This window comes from Tamandua tetradactyla, chromosome X (assembly GCF_023851605.1).
Source record: "Tamandua tetradactyla isolate mTamTet1 chromosome X, mTamTet1.pri, whole genome shotgun sequence".
NCBI classification, from domain to species: Eukaryota; Metazoa; Chordata; class Mammalia; order Pilosa; family Myrmecophagidae; genus Tamandua; species Tamandua tetradactyla.
Genome location: NC_135353.1, coordinates 135,238,235 through 135,260,014, shown reverse-complemented (window position 1 = coordinate 135,260,014; position 21,780 = coordinate 135,238,235). Strand labels below are relative to the sequence as shown.

Below are 21,780 nucleotides of genomic sequence, written 5' to 3'. Positions count from 1 at the left end.
TAAATTCTCACACTTCCCAAGAGAAAAATTCTGCTGCAACTGTTCCCATAATCCCTTACTACTCCAAGTACCATCCATGCATCATCAGCACCATCTCAGAGCTTGTTAGAAATATAAAATCTCAGCCCCACTCAGACTTACAGAACCATAAATCTGCATTTTTTACAAGATCCCCAAGTGATTCATGTGCATTTGGTAATTTGAGAAATATTGCCTGAATGCACAGGGCTTTTCCCATCGTCCCATAGCTTAAAATAGCCTTTCTTCCCCTTACTTTGATTTATCCACTTCCTAGGTGTCTGTCCATCAAAGCTCAGCTATATTCTACTTTCTTTGTGAAACTGCTGTATATACTCTCTCCACCTTACTCCTATAGTTCACTACTGTTAGAATGTAAGCATATGTTGAATTTTTCTTTATTTAAATGGCTCACACGTTTACTTAGTCTCCCTTGCTTACATGTTCCCTCAAAGTGCCTAATATTGACATAATATTCATAAAACATTAATTGACTAAATTCTTCAATTTAGCAAGATGTTTCCTACTTGAAAGTTTTCCTTTAGCCCTACTTTGTTTATTTAAGCTTCCTTTTAGCCTTCTCTGCTCACAATGTCCTGCCTCAAAGTGGTGATTTCAAATATCTTACGTAATCTCCACCTGCTTCAGAGATTTCCTGAAAGGCTTGGCCCTCCCTTCTAACCTAGTGGTTTACAATTGAATCACAGCCCTAAAGAGATATTGCTTTGTTTTGCAAAAGTTGCCGGAATACAGTATACCAGAAATGGAATGACTTTTTAAAAGGGCATTTCTTAATTTTCCTAAGGTCACAAAACTATTAAATAACAGAGTGAGATTCAAACCAAGGGAGAATTGCTTTAAAGTCCATGCTCTTCCAAAGCACTCAAAGTATAACATATATTGTCCATATATACTTTCATTAAAAGGTAAACTGGAAACACATCAAATTTATCATAATGACTGCCTCTGGGTAGGGAGATAAGCAAGGAGGGAGAGGATAAAACTAGGGCGAACAAAAGGAAATTTACTTTGATGAGTAATGTTCAAGAAAAGTATAAAATTTTACACCGTTCTTTTAGAATTTGAAGTGATAACTTTAATATACATAGTTCTTTTATATTAAATATATATTTGAAGAAATAAATTTTAATTTGTTAAATTTTAAGAAGTTAATATTTTGCATGGTGGGTATGTGGGTGTTAATTTTTGCAATTTTCTGTATTTTTAAAACTTTTCAAAAATAAAAGTATTATCTATAAGACAGTTTTACAACAAAAATAAAAAGAAATTTAAGAAAAAAAGGAATTTATTGTTACAAGTTTACAGTTCTAAGGCCATAAAAATGTCCAAACTGAGGCATCCAGATAAAGATACCTTGACTTGAAAAAGGCTGATGTCTGTCACATGGGAAGGTATGTGGCTGTCATCTGCTGATCCTTATCCCCACTTCCATTGCTTCTAGCCTCTGATGCTAGTGGTTTCTTCTCTAAGCATCTGTGGGCCTTCACTTAGCTCCTCTGAGACACAACTCTGGGTTCTGGCTTGCTTAGCATCTCATGGGAAGGCACATGGCAATGTCTGCTGGGCTCTGCATCCCCAAACGTCCATCTCTAGGTGTCTCTGTCAGTGCTGAAGCAACTGCTTTCCAAGCATCTGCATTTGAGGTTTCTACAGAACGTTCCCCCTTTTAAAGGACTCTAATAAATCAGGATACACCTCGAATGGGTGGAGTCACATCTCCATCTAACCAAAAGGTCAAACCCACAATTGAGTGGGCCATTCTCCATGGAAACAATCTAATCAAAGGGTTCCACCCTAAACAATAGGTCTGGCCTCGCAGTATTGGCTCAGGATTAAAACATGACTTTTCTGGGGTATATGATAGTTTCAAACGGGCACAGACATCAAAAGTGAAAATCTAACGAATTGAAATTGTGAATATTGACTTCATACCTAAAAAGCTATTTATTTGAAATAATTCGGACTAATTTTTTAAAATATAAATTTACTTTAGTGCATGGTATGCTTTTTTGTTTCACCACGCCCACAGGAAGCTTAGTAATAATGTGCCATGCTGCCGTATCTCTTTTACTAATCTGAGACTTTGAAGCAAGAGACATATCTTTGAAGTTGCCCTCTCCCCAAGTTCCAGACAGGAGGCAGGCACACATCCTAACTACCACAGATGCCAAACATATCCAGAGGACTATAGTATCTCTCTTAAGTCTTGGTACAAAGAGGTGTGCGTAGGTATGCAGGATCTCCACATCAACATTCAACTTCCTGGTTTCTGTTCCAGCTCAACTTTTTCTCACTTTGAACAGCTTTTATCTCTGCTTTGTTATGCTTTAAATCTATTGTTTATTATATCAACCTTACACACCAAAAATACCCAGTCTCTTAAACAGCCACAAAGCCATTTTCCCCCTATGTATCAAAAGGTATGTTGAAGTTCATGGTAGTGAAAAGGCTTGTTTCTTTCTTTCAGCAGAAATAGGTGTGAAATGAATTGCTGGAGGGAAAACACCTAAATTGATATCAACTTCTTACTCTTTTCAATATGTGTTTAAGTGTCATCTTGGAGTGACTTTCTGCACCCCGTGAAGACCGCGGTTGCATATTTAGGACGTTTTGACTATTGCTTGATAATATTGGTGGTGGCTAAACCAGTCCTGTGGTGAGTTGACAGTTATTTCAGACTTCCCAAGGATTGGCTGTCAGGTCACCTTGAGAACTGTAGCTCCACCCCAATAATTCATCTTCACTGAATTGCCCCCTCAAAACACCTATTCTCCATATTTTAAAAATCTTTACTCATGCTCTTTACTTCCAAATAAAAAAGTATTTGAGTGGTTTACAATAAAAATGCTTGACTACAATTAAACAATTAATCACTTAACCAGTGAATAAGGAAGAAAACTGGTTATAGCAAAACCCTGAGGCTAAAGAAAGTTACACTCTGCTGTTAAAGGATTAACTCTGTTTCCTGACCCCAAATCCAAGATGAAACCCTCTCTTCTCCTTGTGTCATAAAACAAAGCTTATCAACTTGTTGGGTGAACTATGAGAGGCACTTACCTCCTGAGCCTTTTTTTTTTTTTTTTTGTAAGCATTGGAAAACTGAACAATATCTTCAATAGCAGTTTTTCATTTTTATTCCGTTACCATATATATAGTGTAATATGTCCTATCTTACATTCATATATATATATATATATATATATATATATATATATATATATAAGTGCTGTTAATTACCTTGACAATGTTGTGCTAACATCACCAGCTCAAAAGCTGTTTTACAAAAATTTCTATTTCTTCCTCAATCTTTCTTTCATATGAAAGCCAAAGACATGATATGGTCATAGTTAGAAAAAAAAATAAAGAATTCATGGGTAATGTCTCTTACATCAGCACCTCTTAAACAGTGTGCATGCATAGCACCTAGTGATGCTGCTAAAATGCAGATTCTGATTCAGTGGCTCTTGGATAAGGTCTGGAAATCTGCATTTCCAACAAACTCCCGTGTGATGTGGCGCTGCTGGCCTACAGACTACACGTATAGGGACAGATACTTCTCAAGCATCAGATGCTTAAGTGGGCTTTTGACAGGAGTTTGAGGACAGATAATTCAAGACTGAGGTCCTTATCATGTGTCTTAGGTGCAAGCATCTTTATTATTGGTTAAAAGGAAGGCCTATGATTTAGGATGATAAATAACAAAACTAAAGTGTTGATTTGAAGGATAAGGAAGGTGAAAATTTAAAGGGTTGACTTTATATTCTTGTCTATTGTATTTAAACTCTTTCTACAAGAAACGCTACAAGAAATGGAAACTTCCTCAAGTGACTAGGTAAAGGGTGGGGACAGGGGAATGAGGGTGGTTGCTAGATGGAAACTGTGAGGAACTGGAACAATAGCCCTAAAATCATTAGGAACTAAGAAAGTTGTAAGGACCGTGTTCTAGTTTGCTAGCTGCCAGAATCCAATATACCAGAAATGAAATGGCTTTTAAAAAGGGGAATTTAATAAGCTACTAGTTTACAGTTCTAAGGTTGAGAAAATGTACCAGTTAGAACAAGTCTATAGAAATGCCCAATGTAATGCGTCCAGGGAAAAATACCTTGGTTCAAGAAGTCTGATGAAGTTCAGGGTTTCTCTCTCAAGTGAGAAGACACATGGCAAAGAGGATCAGGGTTTCTCTCTCATCTGGAAAGGCATGTGGCAAACACAGTGTCGTCTGCTTTCTCTCCTGGCTTCGCTTCACGAAGCTCCCCGGGAGGCGTTTTCCTTCTTCACTTCCAAAGGTCACTGGCTGGTGGACTCTCTGCTTCTTGTATCTATGTCGTTCTGCTCTCTCCAAATCTCCCTGAATCTCTAGAATATTTCCTCTTTTATAGGATTCCAGTAAACTAATCAAGACCCACCTGAATAGGTGGAGACACGTCTCCACCTAATCCTGTTTAACAATCACTCTTGACTGAGTTACATCTCCAGGGAGATGATCTAATTACAGTTTCAGACATACAGTACTGAATAGGGATTAGAAGAAACATCTGCCTTTACAAAATGGGATTAGGATTAAAACGTGGCTTTTCTAGGGTACATACATCATTTCAAACTGGTGCAGACCAGCTACCTTTTTCTAACCTTCTCTCTTAGTGTCATTGTTTCTCTTTGCATATCTGCTCCATTCTCCTCTCAGCCTTCCTATACAGTGATTTATTCTTGTATTTCTTCCTTACAATTCCTCCTTACTTCCACTTTCTGTATCCTCTTAACCTCAGTTTGCAAATCAGCCTGTTAGATCCTGTTGCAGTTTCCTGGTTGCTCAAGCAAATACCAGGAAATGATTTGGCTTGAACAATGGAAATTTATTCGCTCACGGGTTTGAAACCAGGAAAATGTCCAAATCAAGGCATCATTCAAGGTGATGCTTTCTCCCTAAGACTGGCATTTTGGGGCTAGTTACTGGCGACCCTTGGTCCTTATCTTGTCACATGACAAAGCATATGGTTGTGTCTCCTCCTCTCTTTCTTCTTTTCTGGGTTCCACTTCAGCTCCTTGCTTCCTGAGGTTTTCTCTCTCTTTGTCTGAATTTCATTCTCTTATGAAGGACTTCAGTAATAGGATTAAGACCCATTCTGATTGAGGTGGGCCACACCTTAACTGAAGTAACCTCATCAAAGGGTCCTACTTATGATGGGTTCACAACCACAGGAAAGGACTAAATTTAAGAACACGTTTTTTTTTTGGAGTATATACAGCTTCAAAATACCACAGGGCCCTAGCTTTACCTCCTGACCTGCCTTTAGCACCAGCCATTATTGCTGATGGCTGTATTTTATTTTTTTGAATGCATATTTCCAATTCTTGAGAAAGGGAATTTGATTGGCATAGTATGCCTTAGGACGCAGGGAAACCTATAGCTTGTCTGTCATTGTCTGTGGATTCAATCATTGTTGATGCAGTAGGGACAAAAGGTGTTTGATGCCTAGAAAAAGAAATATTACTACCTAAGACTGCCATTTCAGAGGGTCTCAGGGTAGTACAGTTGTTTAGGAAGGGGTATGTTTTCAGGCAAGCATTTGGCAACTTTATCCATTTCATTCATTTTTTTAATGAATGTTATCTATCCTCTGTGTGGAGGTTGGTTCAGTCAATGCACAACCTTCAGGTAGGGCCAAGAAACATAGCATATGTTTTATTATTCTCATGCCTTCTCATACTCATAAGCTAGCCTGGTAGGAATATTTCATGACAAATATATCTGATTGAATTGGAAAAACTTTTTTTAAGTCAAACTACCACAGACTTGGTTTGTACTTTTAGAGAAAACTTTTATTTTAATTTAACATAAAAAGTTTATTTAAAGAACTTAATCCATCCAGAATATCAGCATATGCATAGGCCTTGGGTGCTACAAATATAGGAGAACAAATTTGCGTATGTTTTGGTAAAGGCCAAATAGGCATGAAGCTCCCCATCTGCCAGCCCCAGTTACTCCTGACCTCCTTACTGGATATGCCACTTCCTCGTTTCCCAGAGTATTTCAAATGGCCAGATGTGACCACTTGTTTTCCCTGGCATCTTTTTGGAGGTTGTGTGTGTGCTTATGCATGTGTTCCTGTGTGCTAGGAACTGGGGATGAAGGAATGTTTAAAAAGGATGACAAACCAGAGAAAAACAAGCCCCTTTATCCCTGCATCTCATCTCTTTTCTTCTTTCTGTTGTCTGTTGGGGAGGAGAAAACACACTCTTCCTAAATGCTTCCTTCCTGCTCCCTCATTTTTAATGAGCACTGTTTTCAGTTTTTATTTGCTGACAGTAAACCCGAGGGTAAAACTTGTCTGTTCCAAGAGATAAAGAACTGCATGCACAACTGGTCTCTATCCAGCCAAACAAGTTCAAGTTTCTCTTTGTTTTTCATAATGTTTCTGAGAGATAAGAGGAAACCACCCAGACATGATGCATGACCAGGGGAGGTTTTGAAAAAATATCTTACAAACTCATTCTCCATATTAAGTTGTGGATTAGGGGTGGGAAGAAAGAAGGAGGACACCACATATAAGTTGCTTTTTTCTGGGTTAAAAACAGGTAGGCAACTACAGTGCTTGACCCTCAATAGGTACCCAATATATATGTGTTTACTTATATTTAGTGGATAATGCCTCCGTGACAAGTTCATTTGATATATTTTTGTGATGTGTATGTATAGTCAGTAATTTTTCTTGGATATTGCACACATGAATTCAAATTTTATTTCATTTCTGTATTGGCAGAGAATGGAGATGCTTTATTAACTAACGAACTTGTTTGACCTAGACACTTGTTTTCCAATTTGTAATAAATCTTAAGAAGTTCTTAGCACCATTAAAACTTACGAGAAAAAAGTAGGCAAACACATATACACACATATACACATAAAAATATGAATATATGTTCAACTGAGGAAAGAATGAGCTAATTTTCAGTTGCAGACACCAAAGCCACATAGGGAGAATTTCAGTAATTCAAATAAGTATACAACCCTGATAAGTTCAATGGCCTTTTCCTACCACAGAAACTGTCTCTGTTATATGGATTCAAGATCCATATTGGGCGGACAGGACCTAAATATAGTCAAAGTCAAATATATTCCCAGAAAAATATGGTACTGAACCAAGGTAGAGTCACATTAAGTACAGGTCCTTCAAGACTCATAGTAGATTCCTGAGAGTGGGCTAGGATGGAGGGGTTGATATAAGACTAATGGTATAAGATTTAAAGTAGAGTAGAACTAAATTTACGATCAGTGGAACTGATAAAGGCTCAATGAGTAAAATGTTTTCAATAATGAATACAATTTTTGTTAGCAATTTGAACAGATGCAGAATAGGAAATCATTTAAGAGAAAATTGCCATTAAGCTAAGGAAAGAACTGAGACTGGGCCCCGATGTGACTGTGGGAATGAAAGAGAAGACAGGGTCTTCAGGAATTTTAAGGAGAAAAGAAAAATAAACTCAAGGACAAAGACAGGGGGCTAAAAAAGGGAAATTTAAGTAAATAAGCCATGACATAATTTGTTCTGGGCACACAGAGATAGCGAATGAGGAGAAAATCAAGTCCTCGTGAAGCTGACCAGTGTTTCATTGACCATATTAAATACCTTACATTGTTTCTCTCCACCCATCAGCTCGTGAACTTTAATTACTCTGTTGTAGAATTCTGTCTATTACTCATCTCTAGCACTGGATAATACATTCCTTTTAAGGGAAATATTTGCCCAATGTTTTCTAGAATTTCCCCGCAATATCTAGTTCAGGGCCTTACTGGAATAGTGGCTCAGTAAATGGTAATTAGCTACCTTAATTAACAAACGGCTTCCTCTTTCTGTAATTCTTTTTCCAAATTAAGTGATTTGGGAGATTTGAGGAGGCCAAAGGCAGAATTATATTTTACTCTTTTATTGTTGGATAAATCAGAAGAGCAAGTTATGACTTAATAAATCATTAGTATTTTATTTCAAAAGGAATTGGTGCATCTAATGGCAGCTATCAAATTGGAAAATTAGATGTGAGTCTTAGGAGAGAGACCAAAATCCAATGGACTTTTCCTTGATTCCATACTCATTCATCCAGGCCAAGGAGGAACACTAGGTGACCATTTTTTTTCTTTTTCTGTTTGTCCCTTTAAATCTGACCAGTAATTTTCCTGTGCAGCTCTGCCCTTTTGGAAGGTTAGCTCCATCAGAGCAGGGGTCTTGTCTATTTTCTTCTCATTGTATCTCCAGCATCTAGAACTGGGTTGCCTGACATATGGTGTACCAAAGGGAGCATCAGATCTTTCCTGCAGAAGGGCAGCAAGCACAACATGTCACAAACCTGAGCAGAATCTTAATAAATTCAGAGATGATTTGTGGGCTTGAGGACATATTAATCTGTACAGCCCTAATACTGACTGAGGATAAATTGAATAAAACATGGAAAACTGCAAATCATTGCATTTTAGCCATCTTCCATTTAGAGCCATTTTAATGTTAGAAGTTATTTTCCCTGGGTCCTGTTGGACTTTGGTTTTATTCAGGGAATGCAAAAGTCTAAAATGAGTCTGTTGTGCAGCAGCTTGTCATAAGAATTGTGGTTTTATAGGCAAAGTCTAAATGACTCAAATAGAAGGTCCATTGTCTGGACCAGACCTGCAACCGTATACCATGAAAAATAACTTTGTTAAGCATGATTGGTTAGGAACACCATTTGTTCTTTTCAGAACAATTTCTTGGTCTTGTGACAAGGATTAATGATATAACAGCTGTAAGGTTGTCCTTGCATTTTGTAATAGCCTATAGCAATGAAGGTGTGTGTTTTCCATCAAAACAGCAAATTTTCTGAAGAGTACAGATAAATTTAACAAGAAGGAGAATCAGTAGCAAAAAAATGTTATGGTTGGCTAAGCTTATTTACAGAATGTGCTGTCACATAAGAAAAGGATTCTGGAGAAATGTTGACTTTTTAAGCAAGCAAATCCAGTGTCTCATGTAAAAAAAAGAAAAATCCTGCTTTGACTTTTGCTTCTTGATTTCCTTACTCAGGTGCTGACCCCAGCGCAGATCAAATCAATTTGCCAGGCGATTCTGGACTCTGGGAAACAGTATGCCATCAAAAAGAGAAAGCCATTCCCCCTGATGTATTCTTATTATGGAACCGAATACTTGGGTGAGTGAAGGCGTTGGCAAAGACTTGTAGGATGAAGGGAGTCTCTAACATTAATGTTGAATACAGACTGACATAGATCATCGCTGTTCTTTTAACTAGAGATACTTTAAAATGGAATTTAAAACAAATATTGATGATAGAGATCACAATTTAATAAAAACACTTCCATAATCTACCTGATAGAAATGTAGCCATTTTAACAATTAACTTCACCAATAGGTCCTTTTTCTAGGTTGTGATTTCATTGGTCTAATTTTACTGAAGGATTATGGACGATTTCCACAGTCCTGGCAAGCAGAGCCTCTTCACAGGGAAACGATTCAGTCACTAACATTTTGAAAGCATTTACTATTCATGAAGTAATAATGGACTACTGAATCATGATGGCTCATTTTTAGATATGAGTTATGTAAAGGATAACTTAGTTGCAACTCTTTTGAATCCTTCCCATTACTCCTGAGCAAGGCTTACAAGGTCCTTTGTGACCTGACCCCTGTCTCCTCCAGACTAAAGCTTCATCTTTCCTTTCCCTGTTATCACCAAGTTCAGTGCCCTATAAGCGAAGTGTTCTCATATCTATATACCTTAGTGCATGTTCCTTCCGCCTAGAATACCCCACTCCTCTTGTCTTCTTCATCTATCTGTAATAGTTATATCCAGAGTTTAAGATTCTGCTCAAATGTCATCAGGTCTTCTGAGGAACTTTCTTTGCTTTAAGAAAGGGGGTTTGTTGAAACCTTTCCGGAGCAATACTCACACATTTCAAGTTTGCCCCTGAAGCAAAATTGCATAGCAGCATGTCACATTGCTCACACTTCTAATGGAGTCCTTATCACATCACACTATAACTAGTGACTTACCTGTCTGACCACCTTAAGAGGCTTTGTGAATTTTCAGGATCAAGACTTTGTCTTATTTCTCTTTGGAATCCTGAAACCTTTACCACAAAGCCTGCACATATTGCAGGTACCCAACTGAATGAATGAATGAAGAACTTCAGCAATGAACTTATGATTAGCAATTCTCTCAGAGTTTTCTCAAAGAATTTTAAGTTTCTGTTTCTAGTTTCTGTAGAAGTAGAACTTAAGCCAAGTATTTTAGTCTAAATGGTTTCTTGGGAAGGTCATCCCAGAAAGGGCTGATAGAGGAGTGAGGAAGAGAGGCAGGGAAGAGAAGGAAGTGGATAGAGGGTGTATTCATGAGCAACTATGGGCAACTAAGGCACAATCCCACTGGGGATTCTGAGAAACTGTATAGACCATACCTCAGAATTGACCCAGTCAAGGGGTGAAGAAGTTGGAGTACTCATCCACCAACTCCATGCTTAAATGGTCTAGGGATGCCCTCAGAGGTGTTAATTCCCCAGTACTTCCCCCTTGCCCTTGTGAGCTGGATCCACTCTTATGACCAGAGAAAGCCTCAAGCATAGTCATAGGTTTTTGAGGTTGGAAGTGGGGAGGGTATGTATACAGGGATGGTGAGTGCGGCTGAGATGATGATCAGGGTTCCTGTAGTCTCTGCTCTAGCTCCTAACAGAGCTCTCTCTTCCACTTTTCAGGCTTATTAGAGAAATTCACATTCTATCCATTTATGGATATAACACAAGCCACGTTCCTTTCTAATGCATTAATATTTTCCTGGAAAGCAAACATTTTTCAAACAATTTCAAATCCAGTGAAAGAAAGTTGCTTTCAAGTTTCATGGACCAAAATTCAAAAATAATGGAAATTTTGATTGGGTACACACTGTTTCTGGGAAGTCAAAAGTTCAAATAAAGAGTATGGAAAAGTGAAAAGTGCCTGAGTACAAAGAGAAAGCTTAAAGACATGGAGTTGGGTTTAAAGAGCAAGTTCTCAGAATATACTGACGCCAGCTTCCCCACTAATCAGGATTATACTAATTGGGAATGAATGAAAATTCTTTCAGGGGCTGGGCTGACTTTCCCTTTGTTAAACTAATTCCTTCTCCGTTGCCAGTTCAGTCCCCTCTTCTGGAACTCCCAGGAATTCTTCAAGACATTGCTCAGGTGACACTACTTATGTGGAATCTTCAGCGCCCCCTCTGACCCCAAGACCAAGTTCAGCTCTCCTTCCTAGGTTCTATTTTAGCTCTTGGTGCTTTCTTAAAGTTTGTTCCATGAAACTTGAAAGCGTCTTTCTCATAGCGCTCTTATCACCTCAGGTCGTAATTATTTCTTTACAAGTCTGGCTTTCTCACCGGAATGAAAAGGTCTTTAGGGCTATAGACGTAGTCCTATTCAGCTGTGTATCTCCAGGGCTCAGACAATGCCCAACAAACCGGTGTTAAATATGAAGGGTTAACTAACTTAATTCTAATTACTAGTTGTTTTTTTTTTGTTACATGGGCAGGCACTGGGAATCAAACCCAGGCCCTCCCTCGGGCATGGCAGGCAAGCACTCTTACCTACTGAGCCACTGTGGCCCGCCCCTAATTACTAGTTTTTAGCACTACAGAAGAAGGTATTTAGTCTGTTTTGCTCGCTGCTCTATCCTCAGCTCCTAGAGCAGTGTTTGTCACATAGTAGGTGCTTAATTTTTATCTGTTCAATGAATAGATGCTTAGGATATCTAGAACAAATTATTTTCAAGCACTTTTGGAGCATTATCATATAAACTATTGGTATGTTAATTTAAAGTCTTTTTTTTTTAAGTCTCTTCTATTAAAGTAGGGGTTGGTCAGCAGACTTCTCTAAAGGGCCAAATAGTAAATACCTTTGGTTTTCAGGACATATGGTCTCTGTCGCAAATACTTATCCCCACTGTTGTAGCACAAAAACAGCCATAGCTAATATATAAACGCATGAGCATGGATGTGTTCCAATAAAACTTTATTTATAAAAACAGGCATTAGGGTGAATTTGGCCTGCACTCTAGAGGTTGCTGACCCCTGCTTTAAAGTATGTTCAGTAGAAGCCATTTTAGGTAACCCAATTATTATATTACTATATGCGCTTTTGAGTAATATTGCCATTATTTTCTTTAATCCTATGATTTTCTTTTCACTAAATCAAACTGGCCCTGCTTTCAATTGCATGAATTAATTATGCTTTATGTGTCCATATAGGGGCAGCTCATGGCCTGTCATCCATTCTCCAGATGCTTCTGTCTTACCACGAGCACCTCAAGCCCTCAGATCAGGAGCTGGTATGGCAGAGTGTGGACTTCCTCATGGAACAGGAACAGAACTGCAACTGGCCACCTGAGCTCGGCGAGACCATTGAGAGAGAGAACGAGCTGGTCCATTGGTGCCATGGCGCCCCAGGTCTCATACACACTATGATCTGAGAATATTGCCTTTCATCTAGCTTAGCCAAAGGGAGATTCCTTTTCTGAGAAGTGAAATGATGTCTCATCTTATTTCATTACCATGCGTCTTAGCTTCCTAGGGCCGCCATAACAAATATCACAAGCTGGGTGGCTTAAAATACAAGAAATTTATTGCCTCGCAGTTCTAGAGGTCAGAAGTCTGAAATCGGGGTGTCGGCAGAGCCCTCCTTTCCTCTTCTTAGTTTCTGTTGTTGGCTGGCAATCCTTGGCCGTTCTTGGTTTGGTGCTTCAGCACTTCAGTCTGCCTCCACTGTCACATGGTGTTCTCCCACGTGTCTGGCTCTTCTCCCAAATGGACGCCAGTCGTATCCGTAATCTAGTTTCGCCTCATCTCAAATTAATCATGTCTTCAAAGACCCTGTTTCCAAACAGGATCACATTCATGGGACTGGGGTTAGGGACTTGAACATATCTTTTATATTATTATTATTGTGGTAGCATATAAGCAACATAAAATTTCCCATTTCAACCATCTTCAAGCATACACGTCAGTGATGTTAATTTCATTCACAGTTTTGTGCTATCACCCATTACCCAAACTTTCCTATCATCTCAAACAGAAACTCTGTACTAATGGAGGATTAACTCCTCATTACCCATCCCCATACTTGCCCCTGGTAACCTGTATTCTGATTTCTGACTCTATGAATTTGCATTATTTATTTCATATAAGTGAGATCATATGAAATGAATTCTTTCGTTTCTGGTTTATTTCACTGAACATGATGTCTTCAATTTTATACATGTTGTAGCAAAACATATCTTTTGGGGGGGGAACGCAATTCAACCCACAACACTATGTGGGAGAAAAAAGGTCAGGATGACATTTTTCAAAGCCAAAAATGTCTTGTACTGCATAGGAACTCCAGAAACAAGTCTGTATTTTTAAATATATGAGCTACATCTCGTTGTGTATAAAGTTAAACTAGAATTGCCCAATAGAAATATAATACATCACATATGCAATTTAAAACATTGTAGTAGTCCCATTAAGAAAAGTAAAAAGAAATAGGTGAAATGTATTTTAATAATGTATGTTATATAACTAACATACCCAAAATATTTTCATTTCAATGTAGAATTAATTGAAAAATTACTGGGATATTTCACATTATTTTCATACTAAGTTTTGAAAATCCACTGTATATTTTGCATTTACATCACATCTCAGTTCAGACTAGCCACATTGCAAGTGTTCAAGTTACATTGGACAGTAGATCTGGAGTTTAGAAAGCCAAAATGTGGTGCCTGGGCTAGCCATATGGGCAACCTGTCGGCTTGTTACAAATCCAGAATTTCAGACCTGACCCTATATTCATTTTAACAAGATCCCCAGGTGACTCGTATGCACATTATATGTTTCAGATGTACTGTTATATAATTCTGCAAATGTGGATTTCCATTAGAACTTAATAGAAAGTCTAGAAAAAAAGAGAAACCATCTCTAGTGAGTTCTGGAATTGACCTTAGAAGATTGTTAGACACCATCTTTCTCTTCTTTTAATCCCATTACACTGCTGACTAGACCTGAGAAGGGGTACTTTGAAAGGAATAAAATTCAAATAAATCAATTATTTTTTGTTAATTGGCCAGGGAATAGATTTAAAAGGCCACATAACACAAAATTGTTGGATTATGAGTAGATTTAATTTTCAAGGCTGTGTTTCAATGCCATGACACGGCTTAAAATATATATGACTCCTCCTAAATCTGCTGCCTGATTTTTATTACCTTCTTTCTCCCTTATCTAATTAATATTCTTTAATACAACTGTAATTTCCTTTGTTCCCCAGTAAAGTTTGAGTTGATGGATAATATAAGTCTCAGTCCATTGGCCATATTTCCTCTGTCTGCCACATTTACCTAAGGAAGAGACATCAAAGGCACCTGTGTGTGCTTGTATCAGTTCCAGGGCATTATGCATTACGTCCAGGCCAAATCCTGCCAGTTATAATTTGAGCCCATTTATTTCTTCTTGCTTTGACCTTTGTGGAGAAACACAGCACTTGTTTACCATTTTGGAAATAATATCTCTTCATGCTATGCTCAACAATCTCATTTCCCATTCCCTTTAATCATTGTCATTGATGGTCTTTGGATAGCCTCCAAGCACCCCAGGAACCTTGAATTTTGGAGATGTCCCAAACTAAATACAGGCTATTTTAAAAAGACTCAATGTGCTAATCAAAGCCTTGACGAGTGGGAAGATAATCAACTAAAATGAGTGACTGGATCAGTTAATTGATGTGGGTATCTTGAAGGGCAGTTATTCCATCCTTTTTTTATATACCAAATACCAGCTGTCTTTGTACATCATGTACCATAACAGTAGAGCACAGGATTTGTCACTTTGGGAACTTGATTTATTTTCCTTTACCAGTCATGCTCAATATCTTGTAAGATTAAACATCGGTTCCAAAGCAAGCCATTCGATCCATGTATTCACTGGACTACCAAAAATAAATCAATTCATAAATGAATAAAGAACTAAATGGGGCCCATCATTTCTTCCAAACCCCACCCCCACTGCAAAGGTACTGGTCTTCCTCATGAGAGATGTGCTAAAAGCAGCATCAGGAGTGATTATAAGTCTGATAACTGCAGGTCAAAGACTATCAGGCTCTCTCTGTACTTGACAATAGTAAACTCCTTGCAAAAATTATAAAACAGGAGATGACCTAGAAAAATAATTTTCACTTGAGAAAAATATTTTTGAAAGTAGATTTATGAATAGTGCAGATGGTTTGGGACAGCAAATCAATTCCATGATTAAAAACCTGCCATAGATAATCTACAGGGTGGAACTTCATGAATGATACCTTATTGCGACCCATAATTGTTTCCTATTGACTTTCCTTCAACCTACCTCTACAGATGACAGAACCAGTTATCATTTATGAAGAGTAAAAACAGTTCTTGACACTAATAATACTGGATCCTAATTGTAGGTTCAACACTAACTAGTTATGTGACCTTGTGAAAACCACTTTGTTTCTTAGATGCCTTTGTCTCTTTATCTGTAAAGTGAGCACGTTGAGATGGGGTGGTGGAACTCCATGTTTTTATCACCGCAGACTCTTTTTATGCGGTGGACCCTGCCATTCCTAGATGGATATGTCCCATAAACTTTGCCAACCCCCAGGCTTATAAATACCCAGTGTGACATATAGCTGCTCTCATTAAGTGCCCTAAAGTATAACAAGCAGATTCATATGACCCCTTCATAGCCTCAGTGATTCTGAAACACAGGGCTCAAGTCCTTTGCAAGATCACTAAAACAAGATCACTAAATTAAACCCAGACTGTGTGATCTCATATAATTACTGTGGTAACACTGACAGTGCATTTCCTTTACTCTGTGAGAAACCTAAGTGTGTGTTTTAATCATTTCACAAAGAGTCTTGTGTAGGTACCTTTAACAGAGAACCTCAAAGGCTTGTGGAGTGCAGGTGTCAAGGTCACTTAGCTTTGTAGTAAAATCTTATGCCTCAGCAAAATTACAGATCCCAGGATGGACCCGTGTGGTAATTCTTCAGTGTAGTGAAACCACACGTGCTAAGTCTGGTTATCTCAAGGCTCTGCTAGAGCCCATGTTTGGAAAGATTTAGTCTCTCAAACCATATTTATTAAGTAATAATGAATTCTTTCCCCAGTTGTATTTGGCAAACATACGTCATTATCGAATTTCTTATCAATGCACAATAAGCACTGTTCCCAAAGCAAAATGATATGGTTCCCATAAAAAGCAAATAAATCCAGCATTCTTTCCTTTTAGATTAAGCAGTCTAATTGTGGATTTCATTATTTTAGATTAGGATTTAGCAGGTCTGGAAGTTTCACAAGGTCTTTTCCATGTATCATTCTATGATCCGGGGTGCAGGAAGAGACCCTTTTTCTCCAGAACCACAGGATCAATACCTCTTAAGCTGCCTGGGACTAATGGCCTGTTTTAGTAACGACACCATCTCATCCTTCCTTGCTTATTACTCATCCCAATGTCCATGTTGGCCTTTGTGGTACTTAGGTTCAAGTGTCAACTTGGCCAGGTGAAGGTGCCTAGTTCTGTTGCTGTGGACATGAGCTAATGGTGTGTGAACCTCATCTGTTGCTGATTTACATCTGCAGTCGGCTAGGAGGCATGCCTGCTGTAACGAATGATGTTTGACTTAATTGGCTGGTGCTTAAATGAGAGAGCTCAATGTAGCACTGCCCAGGCAGCTCAGCATACCTCATCTCAGCACTTGCAGCTCAGCCCAGGCCTTTGGAGATGCAGAAGGGAATCACCCCAGGGAAAGTCGTTGGAACCCAGAGGCCTGGAGAGAAGGCCAGCAGAGATCACCCTGTGCCTTCCTGCATAAGAACCTCAGTTGAAAGTTAGCTGCCTTTCCTCTGAAGAACTACATGTTTTTAAAAAAATAAATCCCCTTTTATTGAAAGCCAATCCATCTCTGGTGTGTTGCATTCTGGCAGCTAGCAAACTAGAACAGCCTGGGTTAGGGTAAGAAGTGAGGCATTATAGAGTCAATTTATTGAACCCTTGCCATGTGCCAAATACTGTGCCACAAAAAAGGGAAGCTAAAATGGGCAAGATACAATTCCTGCCCTTGGGCAGTTTGCACTATACAGGGAAGGAGGACATTTAAGCAGATAACTTTAATGTGATTCTTTATAAGTACTAAGGTTTGTATAGGGAGTGACGGGAAGCCAGCAGAAGAATTCTTGGTGCTGCCTGTGGATTCAGGGAGGGCTTCCTGTAGAAGGTGATACCTGAGCCAAGAAAGGTAAGATGGTTGTTCCAAGAAGAGTGGGCAGTATGGGTAAAGTCAGAGGCATGGAACCACATGGTGAAGGAAGGGGTACAAGAGGCAATTTGGTTTTACTGAAGTGGAAAGTTTCAAGCAGATAGTGGAGGAGAAAAGGTGAGAGAAAAGAGTAGAAGGTAGATCACAAACAGCTTTCTGTGATGTGCTAAGGCATCTAGGTCATTGGGAGCCATTTAGCAGGTTTAAGTGGAGGAGAGTAACATGGTTAGATTAAAGTTTTGGATGAGTCCCTCACTGCACAGCAGGATGAATTTAATGTGTGGCAAACCTGGGTCTGGAGGCTAATGTAGTCTCTCAGGAATGATGATTCCCGAGGAAGGATAGTGAGAGGAGGACATTTCTGTGTGTCCTTCCTTCCCTCCACCTAGAAACCTCCCTCTCCAACCTCTTTGCCCTATGTCTAGAAGCAGAGTATGCTCTCAGGAAGAACCTGTGAGGGAGTGAGGGAAGCAGGATAGAGTCATATGGAAAGCCAAAGATGAGCATATTTCACCCAGAGATTAGTGTCACTGTGAGTCCAAGGGGAAGCTAAGGAGGCACAAATTACACTACAATACTGCTTCTATCTTGTACCCCTGTGCCAGTCATTGGCTGAAACCTTTCTAGGAGGGTGCATACCCTAACCTCCCACTTGGTTGAGGACAGGTTTCCCAAGAAGGGAGCAGCTGTGAGCTTTTAGAAGCCAACTCTCACAGTGATTGGGAGATTGGGCACTGCCTGGTAAGGCAAAGGGGATCTGAGCAACAATAGCATGTACTACACCAGGCTAACCTGGTCCTCGTCCTTCAGCAGTCAGGTTAAATGGTGCACCTCCCTCTTATAAACCTTTCCAACAATGAAATACTGGTTAGGGGCTCTCGAGGCAGGAACTTCTAAAACCTTAGCAACTACTACTGTACCCGTCATATAGTAGGTGCGCAATATCTAAATACTCACCAAGTCCTGCAAAACGTGTCTTTCATTAGCTTCTTTTCTGTCTTTCTGCCAACATAATCAGCTCATGTCTGCCCTGTTGCACCTCTTGGGTTCTCTCGTGACATCACTGTGGTACATTTTGTCTATAATACCAATCACATTGTTAACCAAAGATAAAAATCAACCAACCTACAAGATAAAACACTGCTACTGTATTTTCCCAGTGGTTCCCTGTTGCCCACAAAATGAGGTCCAAATTGCTTAATTGAGCTTGTAAAACCATCCATAATCTGAATCCAGTCTACCTTTCCACACCACTGGCCTCTTGACTAGAACAGCACCCCACTGGCCTCCATGTGGCTTGTTCTTCCTGCCTTAAAATCTTTGCACTTGCTGATTTTGGTGCCAAGAGTGCCCTCCCTATCTAACCATCCTACAAAGTCATGAGCAAGTCCTATTTCCATCTAAGACTCCCGTGACTGTCTCCTTGAGGGAACTTTCTCCTTTCTGATCCCTTTAGTATTACTGACAGTATCATTCATTTTATGCCCCAGCAGCAACATGAATGTATCAGTCATATGTACACATTTTTATCTCCCCTTCTAGACAGTGCCTTCCTTAAGGGCAGGAGTCATATTTAGCATTAATTTTATGTTACCTAGGACGAGGAGTGGCTACATAATTTGGAGGTCCCAGTGCAACATGGAAATGTAGACCCTTTGTTCAAAAATTATTAAGAATTTCAAAATGGTAACAGCAGAGCACCTAAACCAAGTATAGGTCCCATCTGAGAGTAGGATGGCACAAGCCGTACACCCATGTGCCCAGCCCTGGCCAGGGCCATGTATACAGTAGATAATCAATGAGCACTTTTAAGAGAATGAATACAATGAATGAATGAATGTATACATAAAAAAGGGCAATTCTTTTAGTTTATTGGAGATATTTTTTCCTAAAAGTGTAAAAGGAAAATGCTGTGGGTAAAGGCAAATCATTGGTTGAGCAATCAATGGAAAGCATTGGCTGAAGTAAGAGCCCATACTCATGTGTGTGTTCATCATAGGGAGTGTCAAAGGATGCATTTTAAAAGAAGGCAAAATCATGACTCATACAAATTCAAAAAGAGCACAGATTAACTGTTTTATTTAGCTCAATTAATGTGGGAACCAAAAAGATGTTACCATGGGTTCAAAAAATAATTCAAGGAACAGGCACAATTACAGGCCATTAGAAATGTACTGAAATGAATTTGCTTAATAGTTGCAAAATCAGCTTTTACCACAGAGGCAGAGAGAAGTCAGTCCAACCTCTACCAGACAGAATGTGCATTTCTATGGACAGGAATTATTTACATCACTATCAGTTTTCTACAAGGTAGCGTCTGTTTCTACAAAGCTGAGCAGAGTCAAAAACAATGAAAGGCAGAGATAACCTGGTTGGATAATCTCGTCAGGATACCCACCAAACTTCTGGCTTGCAATGTTTTTTCTTACAGGAAGAGGGTAGGTTAGGCAGGAGAGAGGGAGTAATTTTATATTAATAACCTCTTCCCTGAATATGAGCACCTGGAACTTGAAGGAAATCATTTCTATTAATAGCTGTTGTTGCAGTTCCTGCCTTTGTAATTGATACTACCTTTGTTGATGAGTTTTGAAGGCAAATTTCTTTCCTTGGGACAATCAAGTTGGGAAAGTCTTACTTCACAGCTGGAGTCAGGAATCTTGGCAAGGTTGTTTGGGAGCGTTGTTGTTCTTGGACAGGCTCCCAGTTTTGCCCTTAAAGAAAAGGCGTATGGTTTATATATACTTAAACATTACAAATTCTGAATCTCTGTGGGGGAATGGGCAAGCTGTCTAAACATTGAGCCATCTCAAATAGTCAAATATGCATAATACTTACCAGAATATGCATCATTAAATATTAACTCATTTGTAAATTATGGATTTTACCAATCTATGTACTTCAATTAAAATGTTGTTCTTTCTCCAGGGGCCAATCTTATTATAAAATTAAAAACAACTTCAACCAAATCTCACAGGGAAAATATAGGTCTTCCTTATAGAAGCTTCTATAGCCTTGCCAATCAAATTGTGGTTCCTAGAAAGGTGAGTGTTAGAAATGTGGCATCTCAGACCCCATCTCAGACCTACTGGATCAGAATCTCCATTTTAGCAATGCCCCAGAAGGTTTGTAAGACTTACAGTTTGAGAAGTTCTGCCTTACAATACTATATCCTGAAAGTCACCTTTAATGTCTGATGTTTTCACAGGAATTGCCTATTTGTTTGCTAAAGCCTATCTGGTTTCCAAGAAACCACAGTACCTGGACACCTGTATCCGGTGTGGGGAACTCACGTGGCAGAAGGGCCTGCTGAAGAAGGGGCCAGGGATTTGCCATGGTGTGGCTGGCAGTGCCTACGTCTTCTTGCTTCTCTACCGGCTCACAGGAAACTCTAAATACATCTACAGAGCCCAAAGGTCAGCCATTCTTCACATGTATTTTTTTCAAATTTTTCATCTAATTAACCTTGTTGAATAGGTAAGGCATTCACATGCTTTAAAAAGTGCAAAAAGGAATATATCAACCATGCCCTCTAGCCATTAAATTCACTTCCCTGGAGCCCATCAATATTACCTAGTTTCTTGGTTATCTGTCCAGAGATATTCTTTATATACACAAGCAAATAAGTGTAGATAGACTGCTGTCCTTTTCTTTTTTATGCTATCTTAGAGATCATCCTAATTCAGTACACAAACGACTTCTTCAATCATTTTTATCGTTCCATAGTATTTGTGGGCATGAACCATAATTTATTTAACCAGTCCCATACTGATGGATATTTGGATTATTCCCAATATTTTATCACAAATAATGCTGTGATGAATAGCCTTGTACACATGTCATTTTGCACATGAATTGCTATATCTGGAAGATAAGATAAATTCCTAGAAGTGGAATTGCTGAGCCAAAGGATATATGAATATTTGTAATTTTTATAGTGGCAAATTGCCCTCTATAGTTTATTCCTTGGACAACTGACAAAAATGGAACATCAGCTGTGTACTATACAACATTGCTTTTGATAAAAATAACCCCTGATTGGTTAACAAGGTAGACTGGACCTGGGTAAATATGAATGAACCATAAATAACTTGATGGGAAGCACAGGTTTCCCTGAATGCAGAATGGCATGAAATTGGCATTAACTTTGAAGGGACCTGGAAATTATGTCCATAGGTTGTAACAAAAGGTATTGGTTTCCTATAAGGCAATTAGTATTCTAAGTGTGGGAACTGGGGTAGGGCTCTTACACCCATTGCTGTGGCCTTATGCCCATATACCTGAGCTGTGACTTGTAGCAGTTTAAAGAACAGTCCCTGTACCATTGTGAAGATTCCCACTGAGGTATACACCTAGTGATTATCTTATTGGCTATGTGAACTTGAGCAAGTCATTTAACTTGCTTCATGTCTCGGTTTCCT

At 39.0% G+C, this 21,780-nt stretch overlaps 1 protein-coding gene and 1 long non-coding RNA gene across 3 annotated transcripts in view; one reads left to right on the top strand and one right to left on the bottom strand.

Annotated features, from left to right (window-relative positions):
• LANCL3 (LanC like family member 3) overlaps window positions 1-21,780 on the top strand; it is a 102,141-nt gene that overhangs the window by 71,692 nt on the left and 8,669 nt on the right. The window contains exons 2-4 of the mRNA XM_077144831.1: window positions 9,090-9,213; window positions 12,298-12,495; window positions 20,568-20,775. Of these exons, the coding sequence (XP_077000946.1) occupies window positions 9,090-9,213; window positions 12,298-12,495; window positions 20,568-20,775 (530 nt within the window). The remainder of the gene's footprint in view (window positions 1-9,089; window positions 9,214-12,297; window positions 12,496-20,567; window positions 20,776-21,780) is intronic.
• On the bottom strand, window positions 12,653-20,568 carry LOC143670190 (uncharacterized). Of its 2 annotated transcripts, none has more exons than XR_013169294.1 (4): window positions 20,500-20,568; window positions 19,934-20,073; window positions 18,320-18,441; window positions 12,653-12,918 (listed from the first exon to the last, which is right to left on the bottom strand). It is a non-coding gene; the product is annotated as an uncharacterized LOC143670190 (long non-coding RNA). The 2 variants fall into 2 exon arrangements; XR_013169295.1 differs by lacking the exon at window positions 12,653-12,918 and adding an exon at window positions 14,419-14,545.